Below are 23,102 nucleotides of genomic sequence, written 5' to 3' on the forward strand. Positions count from 1 at the left end.
TCCTGTTTTCTGTTTGCAGATCCTCTTTAAACAATTACTCCCCCATGAGGTGGCATCACTTCTTCGAGGAGCACCGAGCACCCAATTTAGCCCTAAAAGAAACAGTAAATACGGTTTACAGCCGGCAACCACCCATCACTGTACCCGTAGGTGAGGTGTCGCCCACCACGAAGACGTAAGGTGGGCACTGGGAGCTGGTGGTGCAGGCTGTGCTCCCAGGCACTGGTTGGTGGTCATCTGCAGGGTGGTGGTGGGGGGGCGGTGTTAAGCTGGGGCACCCCGGGGTGGTGGCAGACACCCACGGTCGGGGGCATGGCTGGAGCTGGGGACTCAAGGGGGAGGGGGAGAGGGATGACGCAGGCATCGGCACCGGGGAAGCGCTCAGGGGGGCTGTGGGTACAAGAGAGTCGCTACTGGGAGGAGGACTGGTGGAAGGGGGCAATCATCCCAGGGGCCCTTGTTACTGGGAGGACTGGAGGGCAATTACCTCAGAGGTCCCTGTTACTGGGAGGACTGGGGCCCAGTTACCCCACAGGCCCTCATTACTGGGAAGACTAGGGGGGGACATCCCCCCAGGGGCCCTCATTACTGTGAGGGTACAATTACCTCAGAGGTCCCTGTTACTGGGAGGCCTGGGGACCCAATTACCTCAGAGGCCCTCATTACTGGGAGCACTGGGGAGCCAACTACCTTAGAGGCCTTTGTAGCTGGGAGGACTGGGGGGCAATGACCTCAAAGACCCCCGTTACTGGAAGGCCTGGGGGGGGGGGGGAATCCCCTCAAGTGCCCTCATTACCGTGAGGAGGCAATTACCTCAGAGGCCCTCGTTACTGGGGGGCGGGGGGAGAATCCCCCCAGGGGCCTCGTTACCGGGAGGACTGGGGGACGGCTACCCGCCGGTACCGGGACTGTTCTTACTGAGAAAACCGGGGCGGGTGGGTGGAGGTCACCCACCGACAGCACACAGGGCTACCCGCCCTGCGCCCGCCGCCGTGACGTCAGAGCGGCGCGCCGGCAGCGGCGCGGCCGGGTGACGTCATGGTGTCGCGCGGGGCGGGCGGGGGCGGCGCTGTCCCCGCTGTCCCCGCGGCCCCGCTGCGGCCCCGGGCGGGACATGGCCCCGCGCGGCCGCCCCGACGCCGCCGCCATGCCCAAGAGGGGCGCCCGCAAACGCCTCAAGTTCCGGGCCGACGACGTGTGCTCCGAGCGCGGTGAGGACCGGGCCGGGCCGGGGGCGGGGAGGGGGGGACCGAGGGGAGCGGGGCCCGGGCCGGGGCCCGGTCCTAGCGGGCGAAGACGGCCTGCTCTGGCCGGAGAGGAGGGGCTGGGCCTGGGTTGGGGCCTGAGGGACAAAGTGGCCTCGCCCGAGGGGCCTGGGCTTGGCCTGGGTGAGGGGAGGTGAGGAGGGGTCCAGTCTCAGCCGGGAGGTGAGCCGGGCCCACTCGGGCTTGTGGAGCGGGATAGCGAGCTGCCTCCGGCTGGAGGTGGGGGGATCTGGCCTGGGCTGGGAATGAGCCGTCCTGGTCTGTGAAGGAGGAGCCTGGGCCTAGAGGATCAGCCGGGCTTGAGTTAGGCTGCGTGTGAGGGGGGGGTGCGGGCTTTGGCGTTGGTGGAGGTGGAGGCAGAGGGAGACCTGGGCTGGGCTGGGCAGCGGGTACATCCCCTGGGCCTGGTAGACTGGTGGGCTGGGGTAGAGGCCTGCTGGGGGCTCCTGTCCTGCACCTCTCTGCCGGGGCTCCTTCTGCTTGTGCACCTCCTGCTCAAGCCTCTGTTCCTATCGGGAGCGTCCCCTTGAGGGATTGTGGCTCTTAGACCTTCTATCCCCTCCCCTATAATCCATAATCCTGCTGACACCCTGTTTCCCGACTCTCCTGCAGTGACGGTGGCAGATTATGCTAACTCAGACCCAGCTGTCGTGAAATCTGGACGGGTGAAAAAAGCTGTGGCCAATGCAGTTCAGCAGGAAGGTGAGTCTATACTGGGGACCCTGCCTTCCCCAGGCTGCCTCACCATTTTGCTGGCCCCTGCATGACGTGGGAAACTCCCGTGGCCTGAGAAAATCTGTCTCATTTAGTGCCTGAAAATGAGTCTGTGTTCCTCTGCAGAATCAGGTGTTTAGGATCTTAGACAAGAGGTTTTGCAGAAAGCCTGTTGGAAGTCCAGTAAGAATTGCTGAGTCTTTGTTAGCGCCTGAAATGGAAGGCCTTTCCCACTAATGGTTGGGTGTTATCTCCTGCTTGAAGCAGAAAATAACATGATAGGAGTCTTTATTACCTCATATAAAACTGTGTACAATTTTATTAACAGATAAAATTCTTTGCAGTGGGAATAAGATTATGATAGTTCTGGCAAACATGTTCCCACCCTGTGCTGCAAGCTGCAAGGAGGTCTTTTGAGAGTGTTGCTGTTCCCCTGGTGAACTGTATAAACAAGCAGTTTCCGGGAAAGGTATTAAAATATTTTGTTATCTACTTCCTCCTTGGTTTTTAGCTGCTTGGAGCAGTCTGAACTAACACGCCCTGTTTACTTCAGAAATGTTAATGTTTAGGCATCGACTCTTAAATGTAGCTGGTTGCACTTGTTGGAGGTGAATGTTATTACATTGACAGTGATAGCTGAACCCTTTGTATAGGAAAACTCTTGTTATGTTGCTGAAATCTTACCCATTTAACGAAAATATGTTCTTTGCATGAATGCCTGTCATGGGGTAACTGTACAGGACAGTGGTGCTGGTGAATATCCTTTTTAGCCCTACTTCACAAGCTTTTAAGATCAGGGCACCTCCCTCTTGTTGCCTCCTTTCTAATAGGCTGGCGGCCTCTCCCTTCCCATTCCTGCTCCTGTTGACCCTTGTGTATTCTTTCTGAGGCACTGCCTCAAAGTATTGCACTTAAGCATCATACCTGGCAAACTCTGTTGTCTTTTCTTCCTTCCTGCCCCACCCTGAGTCCTCGCATCCAGCATCACCTGCTTTGGCCAGCTTAACCCCTCTCCTAAAATCCTGCTCTGTTTCTGGCTCACCTCCATGCTATCTAGATGACTCTAGGTCACAGCAGTTCCCTGCTCACCCTTTTCTCAGGTCGTTGCAGGGCAGAGTCACTGGGGCTTTCCCCTCCTTACGAAGGGATCCTCGGGATCCTCGGGATCTCTCCTCCCCAGCCCCAGGGCTGTGCTACAGCCTTATCTGGTGTAGTCATGACGCATGCTATGGCCTTATCTGGTGCAGCTTGCCATGGCATGGGGACAGCAGGCAGCTGGGAGGAGACGGCAGCCTCTGCCCAGGGAGCTTTAGCCTTTGGCCTTGCTCACCCCCTGTCTCTTGGCTCCAAGTAAGCATCGCACTGTGTGCGACTGCCAGCAAGCAGGGAGCTTCACAGAGAGGGGGGCAAAGGCCAGGTGGAATTTTCCTGAGCTTTTTTCCTCCCCATCCCTAACCCCCAGGGATGGGGTGGAGATTATGGCTGTGAGATGATGAGAGGGTGCCTCTCTGCAAGATTGCAATGCAGTGTGATTCAGTGTGTGAATAGACTTGTGTTGTCAACTCAGATGTTGATCTTTCCTTTGCAGAGTGTGAGGGTTTCTTTTTCTAAACCCCTCTCTGAGTCTCTGTCAGTTGTTGTCCTCTCTTGCTTGGCTGTATTTGATGTCATAACTGACTGCTATTTGTGTTGCCATCTACTTCTCTTTATTTTTGACTGTAAAAGGTCATGTAGAGAGGGCAGTACAATTTGACAGTGAGGGATACCACTGTTGTGAATACATACAGTTTACAGAGTAAACTGTGCAAAGTGAGGTAGAACTGGTTTAGGAAAGCACTGAAAGTATCTCTAGTCAGTGGGTATAGTCAAGCTCTATCTTAAGACTCTCTTTCCATCTACTGTTTTACTGTTTCAGAATCTTGTTCTGTGGTTAGAAATGAGAACATCTCTCACCTGAATTTATTTACGGTCAGTTCCTGATTTTTTTTTTTTTCTTGCTACTCTGTCCCTTTAATTCAAATAGCACGTCTTGCTCTCCAGTGGCTCTGATGACTGTAACTATGATGTATAAAACCTTCCTGGGCTGCAGTTTGTGCTAGGTTAGAAAAGCTCAAGCAGTGCAAACCTCCTCTGGCATGGTTAGGTGCCTCTTGGTAGAAGTCCTTTTTTTCACCCAGTGCATTAGGTTGAAATTCAACTTTCTTGAATGAATTTTACAGACTATTTGCAAAGCATTGGTAATGCTGTTACAATGCTGGTCTCTCTATGACAGTGCCTCATGCAGCTGTAACGTAGGACCGCACCTTTCTTTTTCAAGGCTGTCATTACTGCTTCGTGTGGATTTTTCTGCCCCAGTGAGCCCTCAGTTGACAGATCAAGTTTTAAAAATAATATTTCCTCACAGGGATGGGTCTAAACATCTCCCCAGAGGGAGGAACAAAAAAAAAAAACCCAACTGATTCGACTTGCTGTTTTCTTCATCAGGCCAGAGTCTTTCCCTTCACTAAATTCTAGGATAAGTGGAGCTCCTGTATGCTTGGCACTGAGTTATATCGCTGATGGATTGTGTGTCATTGGCCACAGGATCTCTTTATCCTGTGGAGAAGTGAGTGTATCTTCTCTGTGTTCATACAACAATTACAGAGTAGGTGCTGGCTCTATACAGGCTGAACGGTGGTCATGCTAGGAAGCTCTGGTATGCAGGAGAACCAGTTAGCACTGTAGAAAAAGAACCTGTTGTTTTATTCAGAACTGTAAACAGCTTCAGCTAAACCGATGGGATCATCTGCATAATGTGCTGGTAATCATCCTCATTGTTCATTCTTTAAAACACAAAGCTAAATAATTATGTTTCCAATTCACTCACCCCTGCTAATCTTTCTCTGACAAGGTAATCCTCGGGCCCAGGATTTACTTGCTTGTGTCACTTGCCAGAAAGCTTTAATGCAGTTAGCATTCCTAGCAGTGGTTGTGGCAGTGGTTCCACTGAAGTATCTCCTGAACTTGGATCACCTTTTCTCTCTGCTAGTATAGTTACGGTGTCGTTGCTTGTCATTCTAGTAAAATCCCTCTGTGGTTTGGAAGCTTCGTGTGTTCCTGCTGAGGAAGTTCTCTCTGTGTCAGGAGAGTCTTGCGACAGCAGCGATGAAATGGATACAAAGGAAAGCATCAATGGGCGAGCTGCGTCTAGAAAAAAGAAGAGCAAAAGGCACAAAGGTATGGTCACCAGCCTCTCCTGGGGGGCTCTGTGTGGGCTGCTTCTGCATCTTCTCTGTGTGTGATGTTAGTGCTTGCTTATTTACAGGCTAGTCACGGGGCTCTGCGGGGCATTCTGCAACTTGTATGTGCACAAAGAAATGCCAAGGGTTAAATCACTTTTAAATCTGCCGGGACTTGGTCAGAGGTGGTGTCTTTTCACAAAGGCAGAGCCTTGGGCATGAAATCAAAGCCTGAGTGCTGGTTGCTTTCAGTAAACTTTTCTCAACCTTGGTAAATGAATGCTGCTCTTAGAAAGAGTTGTGAAACTTTGCCACTGGACATGTTACTTCATCTTGGTGAAAGCAGGGTTTGCTTTGGAGAAAAAACAATGCTGCTGTCCGTGATGCATTTGTTGGCAAAATCCAAGCTCTGTCTTCCGGATGTTTCCAAGGCTGTGGTTTGTTACAAATGAGTTTAGAGGGCTCTTCTTCCAGCAGGCAAGTGAATTTGGCCCTGGTGGCATCATAGTAAGTTAATTTCAGGGAAATGTATCCTTCAGCATTTACACTTTGTGCAACTCTATAGAAAGCAAGTCGCAATGCAGTGTAAGGAGCAAACTGTTCTACTGCACTGTGGAATCCTGCAGGAGTTTCTATTAACAGATTGCTTTCAAGTTGAGAAACAAATTTTAACTTGGTTTCTTGAGCTTAAGAAAAACTTAACTTTATTAATGTTGATACTAAGTTGTAATGCATCAACATCTGCCATGGACTGTAGGTGCACAGTACTCCTCTGGGATAGGAGTTTAATCTCTTTTATTAAGACATCTTTCAGAATCCTGGGTAAATAAGAATATCTGAGTGGCTAGAGTTAAAGGAGTTATGAGTCTGGAAAGTCAGTATTCTGTTCTACGACAACCTTGTCTTACTTATTTCTGCTACATGTTTAGGGAAGAAAAAATGTAATAGACCAATGATGCTTCTGGCTGCACTCTGCCTTTCAGCAGTTGTGTAGTTTGATGGCTTCTTGAGTCAGAGCTGAAACAGCAAAGTGGATGTTACAGCCCATTATGGTTATGCCTGCCATAAATCTGTAGTGATGTAGGGAAGTGATCACATCCAGAGCTTTCTTTGGCAATGACCGTAGCAATTACCACATGAGGATAAAATACTGCCCTTTGTTATTAACCTGCTGTCTCAGGATTAGGTCTGGCACCTTCAAGTTCTTAAACACCTCCTTTATGCCACTTGTTCACAAACCTCATAGCAGTGTTTTTGGTTAGCACTGTGTACAAGTTGTATGTTTTCTTTTTCCTTTCTTCATGTTCCTAATGCTTGGTATTGTTTAGCTATTTATGTTTTTTAATTTTTTTTTTTCTCCTAAAGTTGGAGCAATGTCTGTGGAAAAACGTGGTGTTAAAAACACCGCAGGAATGAAAGGAGTTTCTGAACCTTCAGTTCTGGTTGAGCAGTTCTGACACCTTTGAGAGTGAAAACAGGCCATTCTGTTCATCTGAATTGCATTAAAAGTTTCCCATCCAGGAAGCTTTAATGAAATTACAGATTTAAGAAAAGCAGCTGATTAGCCAGTTAAAGAGGAGAATTGCTTGCCCACCTTAGCAGAGCTCCTACAGAAATATTGCGACCATTTGAACAAAGACTTGGCAAGCTTGGCAATGTCTTAATGTTCAGGGACTTCTAGTGTAAAGCATTTTTTGACGACAGCCAAAACAGTTTTGATAAAAATGTATGAGCCTGGCCCTCCTTTACATAAAGTTGCCTCTGTATTTGCCATCCAATTTTTATTTCTCCACTTAAGTGTTATCTTTCAGCTGTGAAAGGGTCAAGCATTGAAACAGGGTCCAGAAAGGCTGTGGAGTTTCCATCCTTGGATACAGTCAGAACTTGATTGGGCAAGATCCTCAACAAAATGATCTAATTCAGCCTGCTTTGAGCTGGGCTGTTTGAACTAGAGACCTCCAGAGAACCCTTTCAGCCCAAATTATTCTTTGAATCTTCCATTTTGCATACTTGTGCAAACAGTGCAGCAAGGATAAATGATGGCATGTATCCAGCAAAGGGAAAGTGTAATGGTTGTGCGGATGGGCAAGTGCATGCTGATGAAAACCAGTAGCAGTGATAATGAAGTTGTACTAACTTGGGCTTGTTTAGCTGACTGTGTGTATATACATATTTCAGCTGCTTACCCTGTGCTACCAGTAGTAAAGCACATGCCTCTAGATGTGACTTGATAAAAGACATTATTTACTAAACTAACATACCTTCATTACATTTAGAAAATCCTGATGGGGGTGGCGGAGAAGAATACCCCATCGATATCTGGCTGTTGTTGGCTTCCTACATTCGCCCTGAAGACATTGTCCGGTTTTCTTTGATTTGCAAGAAAGCCTGGACTGTCACCTGCACTGCCGCCTTTTGGACCAGGCTCTACAGAAGGTGAGACTCTAGAGAGTTTTTAAACTATTTGTAGGAGGCTTCAGCAGTGATCAGCTGGCTGCAGAGCTGTAAATAAGGGAATAATTCCCTATAAGCTAGGGTCCTATAATGTTTGCGTATTGACATGGTGTTGCAGGCCTCATTTGGCAAGGGGTTGTGGTATATTGCATCCTCTTTGGATCTGGAAATGGATCTGTGTGGCATATTCCTGTGTGCTTTGTATAAAATCTCAAAGCATCGTGTGCTTTTCTGCTTCTTGTGGCCTACACGCTCCTGTCTGACAGTGTGCTTTGTGTGTAAAGCACTCCAAGTGCTTACGGTAAGTTCAGCACCGTTACCTTACTGAAAGACAGGCAAACATCACTGATAGAAAACTTACCCTGTGTCAAGCTTTGATCATGGCCACCTTCCTGTAATTAGGGTGGCCTGAGAGAAGCTAAGGCATTTGCTAAGGCATTTTGGAGCTGTCTCGGTGGCAGAAGTAAGTTACAAATAAAGTAAGAGAAGAAGAGCAAAGACGTGGTCAAAACTTGAAACAAAGCCTTCTGTCCTGGTGTATGTCACTTGGACTTTCCTTCAGGACAGAACACTTTCTTTACATTTCTATATCTGTTGCCCAGGAGGCGCAAGCAGCAGGAGTACAGAGCAAATAGCAGCCGTGGTCATCCTTTCCCCTGTTTTAGTGTGAAGTTTCCTAGCAAAGGCTCCTTTGGCATCTGAGCAAAGAATGACCCTTGAGCGCAGGCATTCAGACTGCTCAGGCAGTTGCGTGCAAGCATGCAGTCAAGCTCAGCTAAAGTGAGTCCTTGAGAACCTGCAGGAATCTGCAGGCCATTGTGCATCCTGCAGCTAAAACACCATCTGGTATCTCTGGGCAAACTATGTGCAAGGAATTATTGGGGACTTGTAGCATGATATGCTTATGTGTATGCTGGAAACCTGTCTGATGCAGGTAAAGTCCTTGAGACTGTCATTTGATTTCATGTAGAGCAGTACAACACCGTTGAAGCACTCAGAGTTGACAAGAGGTCCTCTGATCAATCAGATGTTCAGTTTTCTCTCAACATTGATCTCTTCATAACTCTCTTCTGCACATCTCTGGCATTCTGACCCTTCAGCATGTGTTGGGTTTTGTTGTTGGCTTTTCAGGCACTACAGTCTGGATGCGTACCTGCCTCTCCGCTTGCGGCCAGAGTCCATGGAGAAGCTGCACTGTCTCCGTGCGTGTGTCATCCGGTCACTGTACCACATGTACGAGCCTTTTGCATCTCGAGTCTCCAGGAATCCAGCTATTCCAGACAGTACTCCCAGCACTTTAAAAAATTCCAGAGTAAGTAGAATCACTAAGGAAGTTGGATATGTCTGAGCTGTTGCTCTTTCTGGTTTTTTTGTTCTCTTTCTAGAACAAAAATTGATGTTTAGATGGTTGCCAGTGAAGCTTGGGTGTAGGATGATTACTAACTCTGAATAATGATTTTTAAAAGTATGCTGGTTACTTGTATCTGTATAGTTGCTACTGCAGAGGATTCTAGTTACTCTTCTGGGTAACTTCTGCCTAAGTCCTACCACAATATCTGTATAATCAGCAAAAAGGCATTTGCTTCACTGAATGTCAGAACTGCTAGGGATATTTGCAGCTCTCCCCTCCTCCGCTGCAAATTTGTTGCTGAAAGGAGGTTGCAGTAGAATCAGCTTTTATATCTTCTGCTTTATTCTGACACTGTCTGCCAGAATACATCTTTTCTCCATAGCAGGCATCTGGAGAGATCAGAAGTGACACTGATAGCCTCTGAAAGGGAGTCATTTCATACTACATTCCTGTAGGTCATCCATCGTCTTTGGTGTCTGGGCGAGGGAGGGTAGTGAGGTTGTGAGCATGGCAAATGTGCAGAGCCAATGTCTGCTTTGGGACTGGGGCTTCAGTTGTGTTGGGCTGTAAAGGGTTTGTGTCTGGTGTGGGCAGGCAATTCCCTTTGCTATCCCAGCTTGGAGCACTGGCATATCCATTCCTTCTTAATTGCTGTTGACCATTAACTCTGAAATGCCTTTGTGTCTCTTGTTTGGTTTTAACTTGCAACTGGCTGATACTCTGTGAGCAATTTAAGCAACAATGTGAATTCTCTGCCCTCCAAATCCAAAGTCAAAAACCTGTTGAATGAGGTTTTTGGAGCCAAACTGAAGTGGTTTTGGTTCAATAGTTGTACTTTCTTTTCCATGCAAAATAGAGCAACCTCATCTATCTGTAAGTGATATCGCTCCTTTCTTTCTTCCTCTCCCTGGGTGGATACTGGAAAAAAATGTCATACTGCTTAGGGAGCATCCAGCAGTAACACAAGCAGGTGGTGCTGCAGAGCAGGAGAAAAGCACACAGTTCTGTGTGTAGTCTTATCTCTGCATCCAGAGCTCTTCATTCTCTTCCTGAATGCCCAGTTTGGGTATTATCTTTCTTAAAAAATAGAAAGCAAAACATTTCTAGGAAATTCCAACTTAACCTTAGTCCTTCTGAGTCTAACTTCTTACCACTGCTCGGATCTGGTAGCGTGGCTGTAAAAGCTAGAAACTCTGAGGTGATGCTGTCAGGGTTAGTATTTTGGAAGCATTCACGTTGACATCATAACGGCTTTGGTGCCCACTGCTAGCACTTCTACTGTACTAACGGTTTGAGGAAGATTCTTGAAGTGCACTCTTTTATTGTTCAGCTTTTAAAAAAGGAAATTAAATAGTGACAAGGCTTTGTTAGAACAGTAGAGGTTTGACCTAACCCCTTGGAGCATAAAAGAGCCATCCTGAGTCTGGTCTTGCTGTACTACTGCATTGCAAGACTCGGAGCTCCACCTGTGTTACTGTGCACAGATATGCTTCAGCACAGTGGGTACGGAGGAGGATCTGACATTGCCTCCCCATGTTCTTGCTTTCATGGGCTTTGCTTATACCTTTACGGGTCTTTGAAACTAATGGCAAATGCCTACATAAACTGCATGTGGCAAGAGGAGACCCCAGACCCGGGTGTTATCAAATCTAGCTTTTCCTCTTTAATTTCCTTTTTTCTTTCCCTAGCCTAGCTTGTGTGGGACACTGGAGCCGTTATGGTGTCAGCAGAAGTGTTTGCCCTTTAAAGACACCCCCATTATTTTTGGTGGAGCGGCAGGCCATACGGCGCGTCTGAAGGGCAGGACGGCTGACCCGCGGACGACATCCTCTGCCCCTTAGGAGGTACTGACCATTTTGTGCTTCACTACTTGCCATGACCAAACAAGTTGCTAGACCAGGCTGTCTCTGCAGGTGAACTACAAATGCCACTGATGGTGGAGTTAAACTCAGCAGCATCTGCTGCTTACCTTAGTTAAAAAAGATCTGGAGAACGTTTTTATCAGAAAAAAATGAGGGCTACCTTCTCCCAGGTGGAGATTACTTGACACGTGTTTCTGAGCTTGACTCCACATAGCATAGTTGTTCACCTCGTGAAGATTGCTGAGATAAAGTTCCTTTAAGGACTCTTGTTTATGGACATGACTCAGAGTTGAAGTAAAGGGTCTCGTATCACCTGTAGTCTCTAATTATGGAGCCCCCATGGTGGAGGCTGGCTCTGGCTTTGTTTCATTTGGGGTCACGCTATTCTGGAATGAAATGAAATGTGTGCTTCACTGCAACCAATCAGGCCTTCTCGGCATGGGAGAGACTGTGTATGGATCATGAGGAGTTGTCTTTAACCATATTCTTTCTTTTCCTGCTGACACTGTTAAAAGATAAGACCAGCTGTGGTGGGCTGGTGTCTGTGGTGTGGAAACACTTTCAGTGATGGCTGGACTGACTTGCCAGCTTCTTTTCTCAGCTGTTGAAGGATAGTTGCTTCTACTCACTGGTAGGCAGGGAGTTTCCCTCCTACTCAGTTTAATACAGGAATTCTGCTGAGACTCCTGCTCTAGAATGAGTGCTGCATGCTGGGATGGATCCTGTGGACCACACAGCGATAACTGGATTAAACTGCAGGACTCCTGGTGTATGTCTGCATGGGAGGGCAGTGCTGATTACCTCTGATGCTGTTTGAGGCCCTTTTCTCATTTTCTTTTAAAAAAGGGACAGTAGGTTGATCAGACTGCGCTATCCTGGCAGTGTTTTTATACTCTGAAGTATGACAGTCAGTGCCTAGTGATGTCAAGACCTTCTTTTGACACCACAGTGGCTTAGGAACTTTCTCATCTGTCACCTCATAGCTCATGTATTAGTCTTTGCATTTCCCTCTAGATTCTCTCCTTCTTGATCCTTATTCTGTTTTCAGCTGTTCCTCGCTTTAGTCTTGTTTGGAGCCCGGTTTAAAGGGAGTTCTTGGCGGGTGGGAGGAAACGGGTGAATCTGTACTGCTCATCTCTGCCTTACTAAAGGGACAAAGTGTGCAACAGGATTTTTCTGTTTAGCATGTCAGTGGCTACATGTTGTATCATCCAGTTGCATGATGAGTTGGCCAACTTGAAACTGGGAGACCTAAACTGCTGAGTGTGTTCTTTGAACATAATTAATTTGAATAAATGGCTCCTAACTGCTCCTATGTAATTGCATTTGTAATTGGAAGCCTTTATGCTCTGCTAAAACTTACTTAAAGTGGTGCCTTTAAGGGTTTAATAATTTTGTGTTTGGTTTTTGGTTTGGTTTTTTTTCCACCGCAGTGTCTGCTTTTCTGGTGCAAAAAGATTGAAGGGAACAGACAAGAAGCAATGTGGGAATTCAACTTCAAGTTCAAAAAGCAGGTATGAAAGAAGAATGAGAATGGCTGTGACTTTTTTTGAAGCAGTAATGATTTTTCTGGGTGGTAGAAAGGAAGGTGGAAACTTTTTATGTGTTCAGGCCATAAATGGAAACTCTGACTCCTATGATAAACTAAAGCACATTCTGAAACTACACTCACTTTTCAGTCTGTATTACCAAGACATTTAGAATCCTACATTTTTATTTCCTCATTTGGTATCCTTTCTCCACTGTAAGATGTGAATCATTTGTTACCCCAAATAATCTAATCTTTTGGTCATTGCTACTGATTACTACCAAAAACCAGACTATTTGACCACTTTAGTGATCAAAATGTAGACCAAAATCTAAAACTTCTTGTTTTGCCCTTGGAAAGATTTCCCAGAGAAGGGAAGAAAGCCAACACTGCCAGTGAAAACCTCCAGTAATTGGTCTCAGGAGAAGGAAGTAGTTTCAGGCAACCTTGGGAATTCTGCAGCTTTCCCCTCTAAAGAAATGGTCCTGCAAATTGTCTGTCCCAAGTGATGGCTATTTGTTGTTCACGTAGTGCTCTGTCCAAACGTGTGGGACTACGGTGAGAACCTGCTAGTCAGCATCAGTGAGAAGCAGCCAAACTCTCATCATAGGTTCCTGCTTAGCTAAATAAGTTTCTCTTTCTTTCAAGTCTCCCAGATTTAAGAGCAAGTGTTGCAAAGGTCTTCAGCCACCAATTCAGTATGAAGAAGTCCATACAAATCCAGATCAGGATTGCTGTCTACTGCAGATCACCACCTTTAACTTCATATTCGTGCCAATAGTCATGGGTATGACATTTACCTTGGTAAGTGCTTGAGAAATCTGCCAGGCAAACTTTGCATGTGTAGTTTCTGTAAGGAGATGAAGAAGACACCTCTTTGGTGTTGTGTAAATCGTACTGCTGCATGAACAAACCAATTCTGGGAATCTTAAGGTTAAGAGGAAATGCTGAGGATCTCCTTGGTTTAGCTTCTGCATTTCCATCAGCTCTTCCCTGTTTGGTGCAGGAAATACAGATGATGTAGAGAATCTGCAAGGAGCTGTGGTTGTGCAGCATCTTGGGGCAGATTAGTTGTCAGTACTCCGGCAGGGTACAAGAGTTAGGGATGCAGAAGAAGAGGAAGTCTTCCCTCAAGAAAATACTTCCTTACCTTATGGCAATAAATTCTGAGAGCAAAAACCTATATGAGCAAACTCTTCCAATGTGTATATGGTCCCTGACTGCTGATTGCTGGGAGGAAGAGCAGCTGTTGAGCCAATTTACACAAACTCAGCTCCAGACAGCAGCAGAGCAGGTGTGCTTAGGCAAGAACAGTGGTAAAGCATGGGGCAGCACGTGTGGCTGTACTTATAAGTCAGGATTTGAGAAGTGGCCTGTGCCCGAGAAAGGTTCAGTCTGGCTTCACTTAAGAGTAGGGCAGTGAGTTTCAGACTTCCTCTGACAGCCACTTGCTTTCAGGTTCACTTCTAGAATTATTATTTGGGGTTGCCAGCTAGAGAGAACTGGTTTGAAACCAGTGCTGTAGATTCAGAGCGTAACGCTGCCAGCACCTGAAATACCTTAGACTTGTCCAATTTAGAAGAACTAAAAAAAAAAAAAAAAAATCTAAAAATGTACTGTTACAAACTCTGTTTATTCATCATTTTGATTTTCTGAAGCACCTCCTGGTCTCTTTTCTTGCAGTTCACCATCAATGTGAGCACAGACATGAGGCATCATCGTGTGCGCCTGGTGTTCCAGGATGCCCCAGTTCGCAATGGCAAGAAACCACGCCTTGACCAAGGAGTGCAGGTTGTGCTGGACCCTGTGCATAGTGTGCGGCTCCTGGATTGGTGGCACCCACAGTACCCCTTCTCTCCAAAAGCTTAGTGCTCTCCTGCGTCTGCAGGAGCTGGGAGGTGACAATATCTGACAGGCTGAAGAGAGTTTCTAGGAATCAGGAAATCCTATTTTTATTTCTTAAATAAATTCTGCAGTCTCCTTGCAAGTGATTGAAGCTACTGAGCTAGTCTGTATGTATATAACTTCTGGTCAGTGATGGGCAGAGCTGAGTGTAAAGCAGAAACTATTTGTAAACACACTTTTATGTAAAATTCACGTTTTATGATTTGAAAGGAGGTCCCTGGAACTGTTCATTTAAAATCCTTTTGGTGCTAATGAAAGTGGTCCTGTTTTCTGTTGTTCGGGAAGAAGCAGGAGGTTTTGCTTTCCAGCTTTAATATGACCAGAAACAATTTACAAACAAAATCCATGTTTGTTTTATTGCAGCATGATTGCATTCAAACACAGTGTGATATTTCAGTGTCTGAGAAGCAGTAAGCAAAGCAGCAGTGATCAACCATAATGCTAATTCACAGTCCAACAGATACGAGTTTAGGGAAAGAAAAAAGCATAAATGATCAAACAAAGGAATTATTTCAAAGAGGATTTGTAAGGCAAAAGTCTTTCTTGACTGTAAAGACACTCCAGGTTCTCACACTGATGTTTCCTCTTTGAAAAGAACATCAAAACCTTTAAAACCAGAAGGTGCTTTTCAGAGAAGATAAATTGAGGGAGAGGAGATGGAGGGGATAAACTAAAATAACTGAAGCAGTGATGAAGGACTTGACTCTCTGTCTTTTCTAAGAGTAGTGGAGCGGTGTTGGCCTGTTGATACTGGAAAGCCCGGAAGCAAATGGGTGATCTGGCTTTTGACTAAACAAATTAACTCCTGTGAGGAAGAAGCAGCCCTGAAACTTTCTGTGGCTCTGGGTTGACTCAGAAGGGAGAGGGGCATAGAAGTTGGGCCTGTGAAGAGCACAGTCTGTCATGTCCAGAATGAATTGGGTTGGAGATTTAATTCAGCGGGTAAACATCTTGCTGCTGACAGACGAGGGTCTCATGGAGGAGTGGTGGCAGGCAGAGGAGGTACTGGGGTGCAGGTGAGCAACAGTGGAAATAGTAACCCTGGGCTGAGTTTTGCTGCCTATTGATGATTAGCTCCTCAGTCCTATTTCACATCAGATCTTGTCTCAAGCAGGAGTAACTGAGCACTTTTCCATCTATAATGTTTAGTGAAGCTTCTGGAAGGAGAGGGATTTCTGCCATCTCAGTTTGAATTTAATACGCAAATACCCCATGATCCCTGCGTAGCTGCCTGTGAGGAGTTTCTTGCATGTTCCTCTGCCATTCTGTAAATCACCAGCAAGGACATCTACCCCAAACTTGGATCCACGTTAGAGGCTCTGTGATGTTGACTTCAAACAAGCATACCTGGGAAGACTCCTGCCTCGCAGTTCCCTTTTTTGCTGCTGCTGAACACATGTTGATGCCAACAGGTAAGTTTTGAAACTAGGTTAGTCAAAGTAGAGATACAGGGCAAGAAAAATGTGCTGTCATAATGAAGCTGGTTCCCATGATAGTGGAGCCTGGTCTGATTTGTGGTTGCCTTTGTGGCGCAGCAGAGAAAGGGCAGCAAGTTAGCGGTGGAGTTGTGTGTGAAGGCTGCAGCTGCAGCACTCCATCCGAGTGTTGTGCAACACACGGCAGTGCCTGTGCAGAAGGAAGCTGCTCCAGGGCAATGGGTGAATAACAGTCTTCATTTTGTGGTGGGGTTAAATACTGTTGAACTTGGTGACAAGTCCTCAGTGGTGATGTGGTGGTTTCTCCACTGGAGTTTAGTAATTGAAACATCGTCAACTTGCTCAGTTATCTGTTGTCTTGGGTAGGGGCTCCTTCTTGGCCGGTGTACACTCTCCTAGGGAGGTATCTGTTTAATCAGCCTGTTTTCTGCAGACCTGGAGGTGTTTTGAAGAGCGTACTTACCCTGAAAATTCCTGTTTTGCAGGATGATGTCAGCACCATGTGCCTGGTGATTGCTGCTTGCGCTGTGCACAAGATATGGAGGGTGGGGGCAGAGATGTTTGCTGTCCACCTCAGGGCTGTGTGGCAGGAGGACAGAGCAGGCTGGAGTCTGTCTAAAGCTCTGCCCTCACCTGTGGAGAGCTGCTCTGGCTGAGTAGGGACAGGCACAGCACCCCGTGCCTTGCTCTTGCTTCTGTGAAGAAATGCAGAACAAATTTTAGGGCTGCAAGTTTCTGACATCTGTGAAGGCAGGAATATGCTCTGATCAGGCATATGGCATGTCCAGGATGTGCTTAATGTTCTGGGGCAGAGGTACTCCAGCAGCACCCGCTCCAGATGGCAGATGGCTTTCAGCCCCGTAACTCTCCCTGGGCAGCTGTGGTGCAGCTGGAGCAGGCGGCACAGGCTGTAATGGCAGGAAGCAGGTGGATGGGATGTTTCCTGCTACCAACAGACTTGCTGGTCTCAAATGAAGATATTTAAATATGGACAGATGCCCCTAACCCAAAGAGGTGCCTCTCCCATGCCAGCCTTTTTCAAGGCTGAAATGTATAAAATGTTGAAGAACAATTTTCAATCTTTTCCTTTGCAAGTAGCAAACCTTAACAATGACACCAGTGACGGAGCTGTGCTGATCAGCAGCACTGGCAGGGATCAGGAACCTGTTGTGATCTGCATGGGGAGGCCAGTAAGGCAGTGGAGATGCTGCAGAGGTTGGCTCTGCTTGCCCATGTGTAGAGCTGCAGGGCACCCTGGTTTCCCCTTCCTCCCTTACCTGGAGCCCGGGAACTCCATGTTGAGGTTTGCTCAGTGACGTGAGTGACTCCTGGCCAGACCTCAGCCCCAAGCGTTGGGGGTTTCCACCCTGTGTCCCCCAAGCCCAGCCTCTCTTGAAGGCTCCCTGCCAAAAAAAATCATTTTCCATGTTCTCCAGGGTGGGATGCAGTGAGGCTGTGATACAGCTGGTCTTTGTGGTCCCTGTGAGGGCTCCAGGCAGGAGGAGCTGCAGTTTGGTGTAAGATAATCACTCTTTCCCGTAGGACATGACGCAGAAGGGTCCCCAGTGATGTGGAAACAGAGCACCAGATGGGCATCATGATGGCTGGAGCCCCCATGCTCTCCCTGCTGCATGGGGCCCTGGTTACCTCTGCTTTGTCCTGCTCAGGTTCCTGAATAATGGAAGGGGCTGTAAGTGGATCCGGCCTGGCTCTCCGGTTTCCCCAGGGGAAACATGGAGGCTTGCCCACGAGCCTGGCCTCATCCTGCTCTTCTCCTTGCTGGGGATCAGGTGTCGGACGGGAGCTGAGCTGGGGCAGGGCAAGGGCTGGGTGCTGTGGGGAAGGTGGCCAGTACCTGCGGTGGGTCCCCTTGTGCCTGTCCCACCCCAGTGCTCTGCTCTGGCCCCAGCTGGGGGGACTGGTCCTCCCTGGCCCCCTGGGCTGGATCTGTGCCTGCACAGCCACATGTCCCTCTCAAAACAGCCTTTGCATCTGGGACTTCTCTCTCTTCTTCAGTTTATTCCAAGAACAAGCAAAAATGTGCCCTTTAGCCTCCTTTAAGACAATTCTCTATTCCCCAGTCAAAATAATAATTCAACGAGCAGAGAGTATGAGCACCAGATTTTGGGTCAGAGGGAGGTTTGCAGGCGGCTCTGGGTGCCAGGGCCCCGGTTGTGCCGGGGTCATGAGGCTGTGCTGTGGCCCTCGCAGGGGGGGATGGGTGGAGGGGCCCTTTTCCAGCACCCCAACCAGCATTTTGGATTTTCCCTATAGCACAAGGGGGTGACGGGATGGGCTGCCTCAGGCTGGGCTTGTGGGACTTGCTTGGAGGGCAAGAGGAGCCAGGACCACATCGCAGTGGGCACCAGGGGCTGTGTCCTGGCTGGGGATTCCTTTCCCGCTCCGACAAGCTCATGGATGTGCCTGGGGAAGGTCAAATTCTGCCCTAGCTCTGCACCCTGAGATGGCATGTGGGGACCAAAGGGGGATTCTGGTGGCTCTGCTGTACCCTGTAGCAGTGCTGTGTGTTTCCTGAAAGGCGTGTTTCCGTGGTGGGGCTGCCTGTTGCACCTGTGAGTGTTGGGGACCCCAGGGCTATGCTGGGTGCTGTGGCCCCCCCCTCCCCTTCCTTCCCACGAGGGCAGGAAGGACCAAGCCCCAGTTCCTTCCTGTGCAGGGATGGGGGTCATGGGGCATCTGCGGTAAGAAAAGCCCTGCCCATCCTGCAGCTGCTACCAGTTGTTTTGACATCCCATGTGAGTCACCAGGCCCCACATCTTCCTCACCATGTGTGATTAAACACCAAATCTCTGCTGGGTTGCACTGTCCCAGCTCCCTTGGCCCTCCCAGCATCTTACAGCCCCTGCCTGGGTACGGATACTGGACTGCCCCTGCTCCAATGCAGGCAGGGCATCCCCACTGAGCTCCCTGGTACCCTGTGGGGACAGAGCCACTGGCATCCCATGATGGGAATTTAAGGATTTAAAAATCAAACAGCATGGGAAAAGCGAAAGCCAGCGGATCCGGAAACCTGCGGACGTCTCTTCCTCTCCCTCTAAGTGCCATTGCCTGCTTCCTGCCCTACCTCATCTTCCGCAGCCACCTTTGTCCTCGCAGACGTGTCTGAGGCTAGCAATTCCATCTGAACACACAGTGAGGAGCCGGGGCTGGAAGGTGTTGTGGGGGATTTATAGAAGACAGAGCCTAAGAAGAGACATTGGGGCCTTTCCAAAGGTAGGAGAGGTTCAGGCCAGCAAGGAGAGAAGGGAAATGGGATCGATGTTTACATGTGGATAAATGTGGAAGATAGGATAGAAGGGAAGGGAAGGGTCATCTGTTTGGGCGCTGCGGGTGAGTTGCTGTGTTGGAAGGAGAGGAGTGCCTGGCTCTGAGCTGTGTGCAAGCGATGCTCTTGGGTGACTTGTCATGGGTGCTCCAGGGCTGCATTGCCACTGTGGGGCTGGAGAAAGGAAGCAGTGGGAGAGGAATGAGGCTTGGAGGGTGGAGAAGCTGGGGACAAACTGGGTCACAGGAAGGGCCCTGTGTGGCCCACATTGGGTGACGGGGATGGAAGGAGCTTTGTCCCCAGCCAGGGCTGCAATGCCCAACACTCTAGCGAACAGCTGGGGTGTGTGGGGAAACTGTGGTGCCCCTGTGGGGAGCATCCCAGGTGGGATCCTGGCAGCCAGCTTTGCCCCGGCCCAGGGTGCCGGGAGTGCGGTTCTGGCTCAGCAGCCCCAGGAGGTTTCTGCCATCTCAGCAAAAGGGCTGGAAAATAAATGGGGGCAAAAGATGAGACAGCTCTGTCTCCAGGCTCCTGGCTCAGCACACAGTGTGTTTTCACCTCAGTGCCACCGAAGTGGCAGGTTTGCACGGGAGTTTGGGGTGCTGGGGCTTGACAAGAGCCCTCGGGGGAGTCCGGTACTGCCTGGGGGACTGGGGCTGCCGATGAAGATGGCAGGTGGGTGGGATACAGCTAGTGCCATTGTGGGATGCCCAGTCTGGGGCGGAGGCTGAGGCTGCCCTGACTCTCGCAGTGGGCCTGGGGCCCCTTCGCCCCATCCAGCCCGGGGTCCCCACCAGCCCCGCTGGTTCACTGAGCACTCACCGGCATGGGGCAGAGAATGCCAGCAGACGCTCCTCCTCTGCAGGAGGCAGGCAAGGACTCGGGGTGGGGCTTTGCTGAGAAAGAAACCAGAGTCTGGCCAGCCCTGGGGAAGCTGCCCAGCTGAGCACCCCGGCAAGACAGCGAAGCTGCCTGGCTGCTGCTGTGCACCCACACGCCAGGCTCTGTGCACCCCGTAAGTCTCTGCTGCCTCGGTGGGTGCATCCAGAGTGGTGCTGGGCATGAGCCATCTCACTGGTGTCATGGGATGGGGCTGCATGGGAAAGGGGTGCCCTGGGCCAGGGTCACCTGGGGGGGGTGAGGGCAGGGTGGTGGTGTGGTGGTCCCCATGCTGTCAGCTGTAGGGACCAGATCAGACCCCAGTGTCCCCTGACCAAGCTGCCTGCAGAGAGCCCCCTGTTCTGTGGGGCTGTAGGAGACCTGGGTTGACCTAAAGCTTTGGCTCCCAGAGTCCTGCGCTACTGAAACGCAGCTTTTCCCCCCTTCCTCCCTGCGGGACAGCCCTTGGAGCAGACACACCCCCAGAGTGTGGGGCCAGACCCCGGGCTGGCTCCCAGGGGGTCCAGGAGTGCCCCGTCCCACGCAGCCCCAAATGGATGCTGTTTGCCCATTAGGGACATTGCGCTTCCGCTGCCACAATTTGCCATGTCCTCCGCTCGAGCGAGCAGCGATTTCTGGCACTGGGTTATACCCTGCCCCTCTCCATCCTCGGGGCCCCCACCAGGATGGGGTGAGGGGCACTGGCCCTTGACACAGGAGACCTGGTGTTTACCCCGCCGGGTGATGCACAGCCTTTTTTCTGTGCCTCGGTTTCCCCCAGTGTGGAAAGGCGCTTCTGGCAGTGGGATGGTGAGCCCTGGTTGTTCTCCTGTGCAAACAGCCCCACTCTCCCCAGTGCTGGAGGAAGCAGCTGGAGCCGCCTGCGCGTGGGGAGCATCCGGCCCTTCCTCGCAGCCTCGTGGGACCAAGGCCGTGTATTTACTTGTTCTCCTTCCCCTCCGCTGCTGGACTGACTCATGGCTGCTGCGTCACGCAGCACATTTGGCCGGGAGTCTCCTAACAAAGCAGAGGAGTTTATCTGGCTTCGGGCGAGTGGCTCTCGGCAGCCAGCTGCTTCTGGTTACCAGCCCAATGTCCCCATGGGGGGGGGGCTTTTGGAGACATCTCCAGTGGGGTGCTGAGCAGTGGGGAAGGTGCATGAGGTGCTGGGGCAGAAGTGGGGAAAGGGATGCTCCATGGAGGCACCCCGAGCAGGAGCTGAGAGGATGCTGCATCCCGGTGGTGTGGGCCCTGGTTGTGCCCATCTGGTTGGGCTGCTTTGTTTCTCCATGGAGGCAAAAATCAAAAGCCCAATTAGGGGGCTAATTATGGGGCAGCATTTGTTGCCATCTGTTCTGTTAAGCCTGCAATGCAGAGCGATGCTGGAGGGGTGAGGTGTGTGCAGCCCCCTGTTCCCCACAGGCTCCCTGCTCCATGGACGAAAGCACTGCCCGTGGGAGCTGGGGGTGTGGAGCAGCACCTTGTTTTCCATCCAGGATGGGCCACTGGCAGCCAGACACCCTCCCGGCAGCCAGAAAACCATTGGCCACCCAGAGTATAAATACGCCCAGCCCAGCATGTGGCTGGCTGCCAAGCCTTGCCGTTCCCAGCTCAAGCCATGGTCTCAGTGCTGCACCACAGATCGTGGAGGTCTGGGCTCAGAAATTCACCTTCAGGGTGTGATGTCCCTGTGGCTCAGGATGGGTCCCTAAAGCTGCTCCCTGCTAAGCCAGTGAGCTGCCTGTGCCCCCATCGCTGCAGGGGAAGGAGAGGCTGGGGGTCTTTGGGAAGAGCTGGCCATAGGCCTGGCCCATGGCAGTGAGCACCCCCAATTCTCCCCACTTTCTGCTGTGACCTGGACAGAGATTTCAAGCAGCTCCAGGAGCTTGTTGTCCCCCCTGAGTGCTTTGAAAAACCAGCAATAACTGGAGCTCAGCCACTGCTAAGTTCAAGCTCCTTGGCTGAGATGGGTCTCACTAAGGCCATGGCTCAGCCCAACCCTCCCTGGGAGAGAGCAGCTAGCTCTGTTTTAATTGCTTATCTCTGAGTAACGAGGAACATTCCTGGGTGAGGTCAGCACGGCAAGGACAGCACTGGCTGCTGCACTGGGGGGACCTGCTCTGCACTGCCCTGTTGAGATGCCAACAACCCCCCCAAAGGACTTTCTTCTTAAAATAAGCCCAGCACACGCTCCAGGGCAGCGGCAACAGAGGTGCTGCACCGGCTCTGCTGTTTGGGGACTGTGGGTGGGCTGGGTGGCAGTTGATGCAGTGAGATGTTTAAGGAGAAGTCCTGGGTAAAGCCCAACCTTCATTCAGGAAGGCTGGCAGCTTTCTCAGCATTTTATTATACAGCTTAGGAGGGCTTTTCCTCCACATGTTTGCATTCAAAGACACTTTGACCAAGCCGACAAGCAGTTTGGATGGGGCTGACTGTGTCTGCCCTACCGGACCGGGCACTTGCTCGGTCTCCAGTTTCTTCTTTTCCAAGGCAGACATGGTCATATTTATAATGGAAAAAGCCCAGGTGAACACAGGAGCCTTTTAGCCTCCTGCCACGCCTCTGCCACAAGGTAAAATATCTCAAGGGCAGTACAAATTCCTTGAAGGTGACACACCCCTGCCATGGGGATGGCTTTCTTGTCCTACTAGGCAAAGGACATGGCTGCGACAGGGTGAGCACAGCCGCGGCCATGGCTGCCAGGAGGCAGACGGGGAGCAGAGCAGGCAGGAGAGGCTGGGTGAGCTGCTTCAGCCTTGTGATGCTGGAAGAGCAGCCCAGGCTCCTTTGAGACCTGAGCATTTCCCAGGGTTTGGTGCCAAGTCCCGAGGTCTTGGTGACTGCTCCTGGGGTGTCAGGAGCACCCTGACCTGAAAGCCTTCCCTGAGGCGTGTGTCACCTGCGTTGCTTCTGCCTCCAGTTCCGGGGCTGCTGTGCGGAGCGTTGCAGGGCAGCCGGGCGTGTTGGCAGAGCGGGTGGGGTGGATTTTGTACCTGGCCAATCTTTTTTCCTGGCTGGAATGGGGTGTCCTGCCCCTGCCTGCCCAAAGAGGATAGTGCGTGGGTGCCTCTTGATGCCCATGGCTGCCCCTGGGTGCATGCCGCTGGGTGCCCTGGGCAGAGCGGTCAGCCCTGGGAGCGCATCCAGGTGCTGCCCCACTGTCCTGTCCAGGGGATGGTGATTTTCTGACCTGACGTGCCCCTT

General features: G+C 50.1%; 2 protein-coding genes across 3 annotated transcripts in view; one reads left to right on the forward strand and one right to left on the reverse strand.

Annotated features, from left to right (window-relative positions):
- The first annotated feature begins 1,060 nt into the window (after positions 1-1,060).
- On the forward strand, positions 1,061-14,966 carry TMEM183A (transmembrane protein 183A). The gene is made up of 8 exons (XM_075055569.1): positions 1,061-1,211; positions 1,878-1,967; positions 5,040-5,195; positions 7,474-7,633; positions 8,783-8,963; positions 12,298-12,378; positions 13,041-13,196; positions 14,076-14,966. Exons 1-8 carry the CDS (start codon positions 1,115-1,117, stop codon positions 14,259-14,261), a joined length of 1,107 nt encoding a protein of 368 aa, XP_074911670.1. The 5' UTR covers positions 1,061-1,114; the 3' UTR covers positions 14,262-14,966.
- Positions 14,967-15,798: 832 nt separating this feature from the next.
- TMEM9 (transmembrane protein 9) overlaps positions 15,799-23,102 on the reverse strand; it is an 18,757-nt gene continuing 11,453 nt past the window's right edge. Inside the window, exons 8-9 of one of the 2 annotated variants that reach the window (XR_012654139.1) lie at positions 16,197-16,428; positions 15,799-16,128 (exon numbers count right to left, since the gene is read on the reverse strand). The gene's annotated coding sequence lies outside the window, so the exon portion shown is untranslated. Of the gene's footprint in view, positions 16,129-16,196; positions 16,429-17,010; positions 17,137-23,102 lie in introns of those variants that run through there. The other variant, XR_012654138.1, reaches the window with a different exon arrangement.

Source organism: Buteo buteo, chromosome 23 (assembly GCF_964188355.1).
Source record: "Buteo buteo chromosome 23, bButBut1.hap1.1, whole genome shotgun sequence".
Classification (NCBI taxonomy): Eukaryota; Metazoa; Chordata; class Aves; order Accipitriformes; family Accipitridae; genus Buteo; species Buteo buteo.

Excerpts from the sequence above, each read along its gene's own strand:
- TMEM183A (XM_075055569.1), top strand. The coding sequence starts at position 1,115 with ATGGCCCCGCGCGGCCGCCCCGACGCCGCCGCCATGCCCAAGAGGGGC. Across the intron at positions 7,634-8,782 it reads TGGACCAGGCTCTACAGAAG|GCACTACAGTCTGGATGCGT; the intron begins GTGAGACTCTAG and ends TTGGCTTTTCAG. Across the intron at positions 8,964-12,297 it reads GCACTTTAAAAAATTCCAGA|TGTCTGCTTTTCTGGTGCAA; the intron begins GTAAGTAGAATC and ends TTTCCACCGCAG.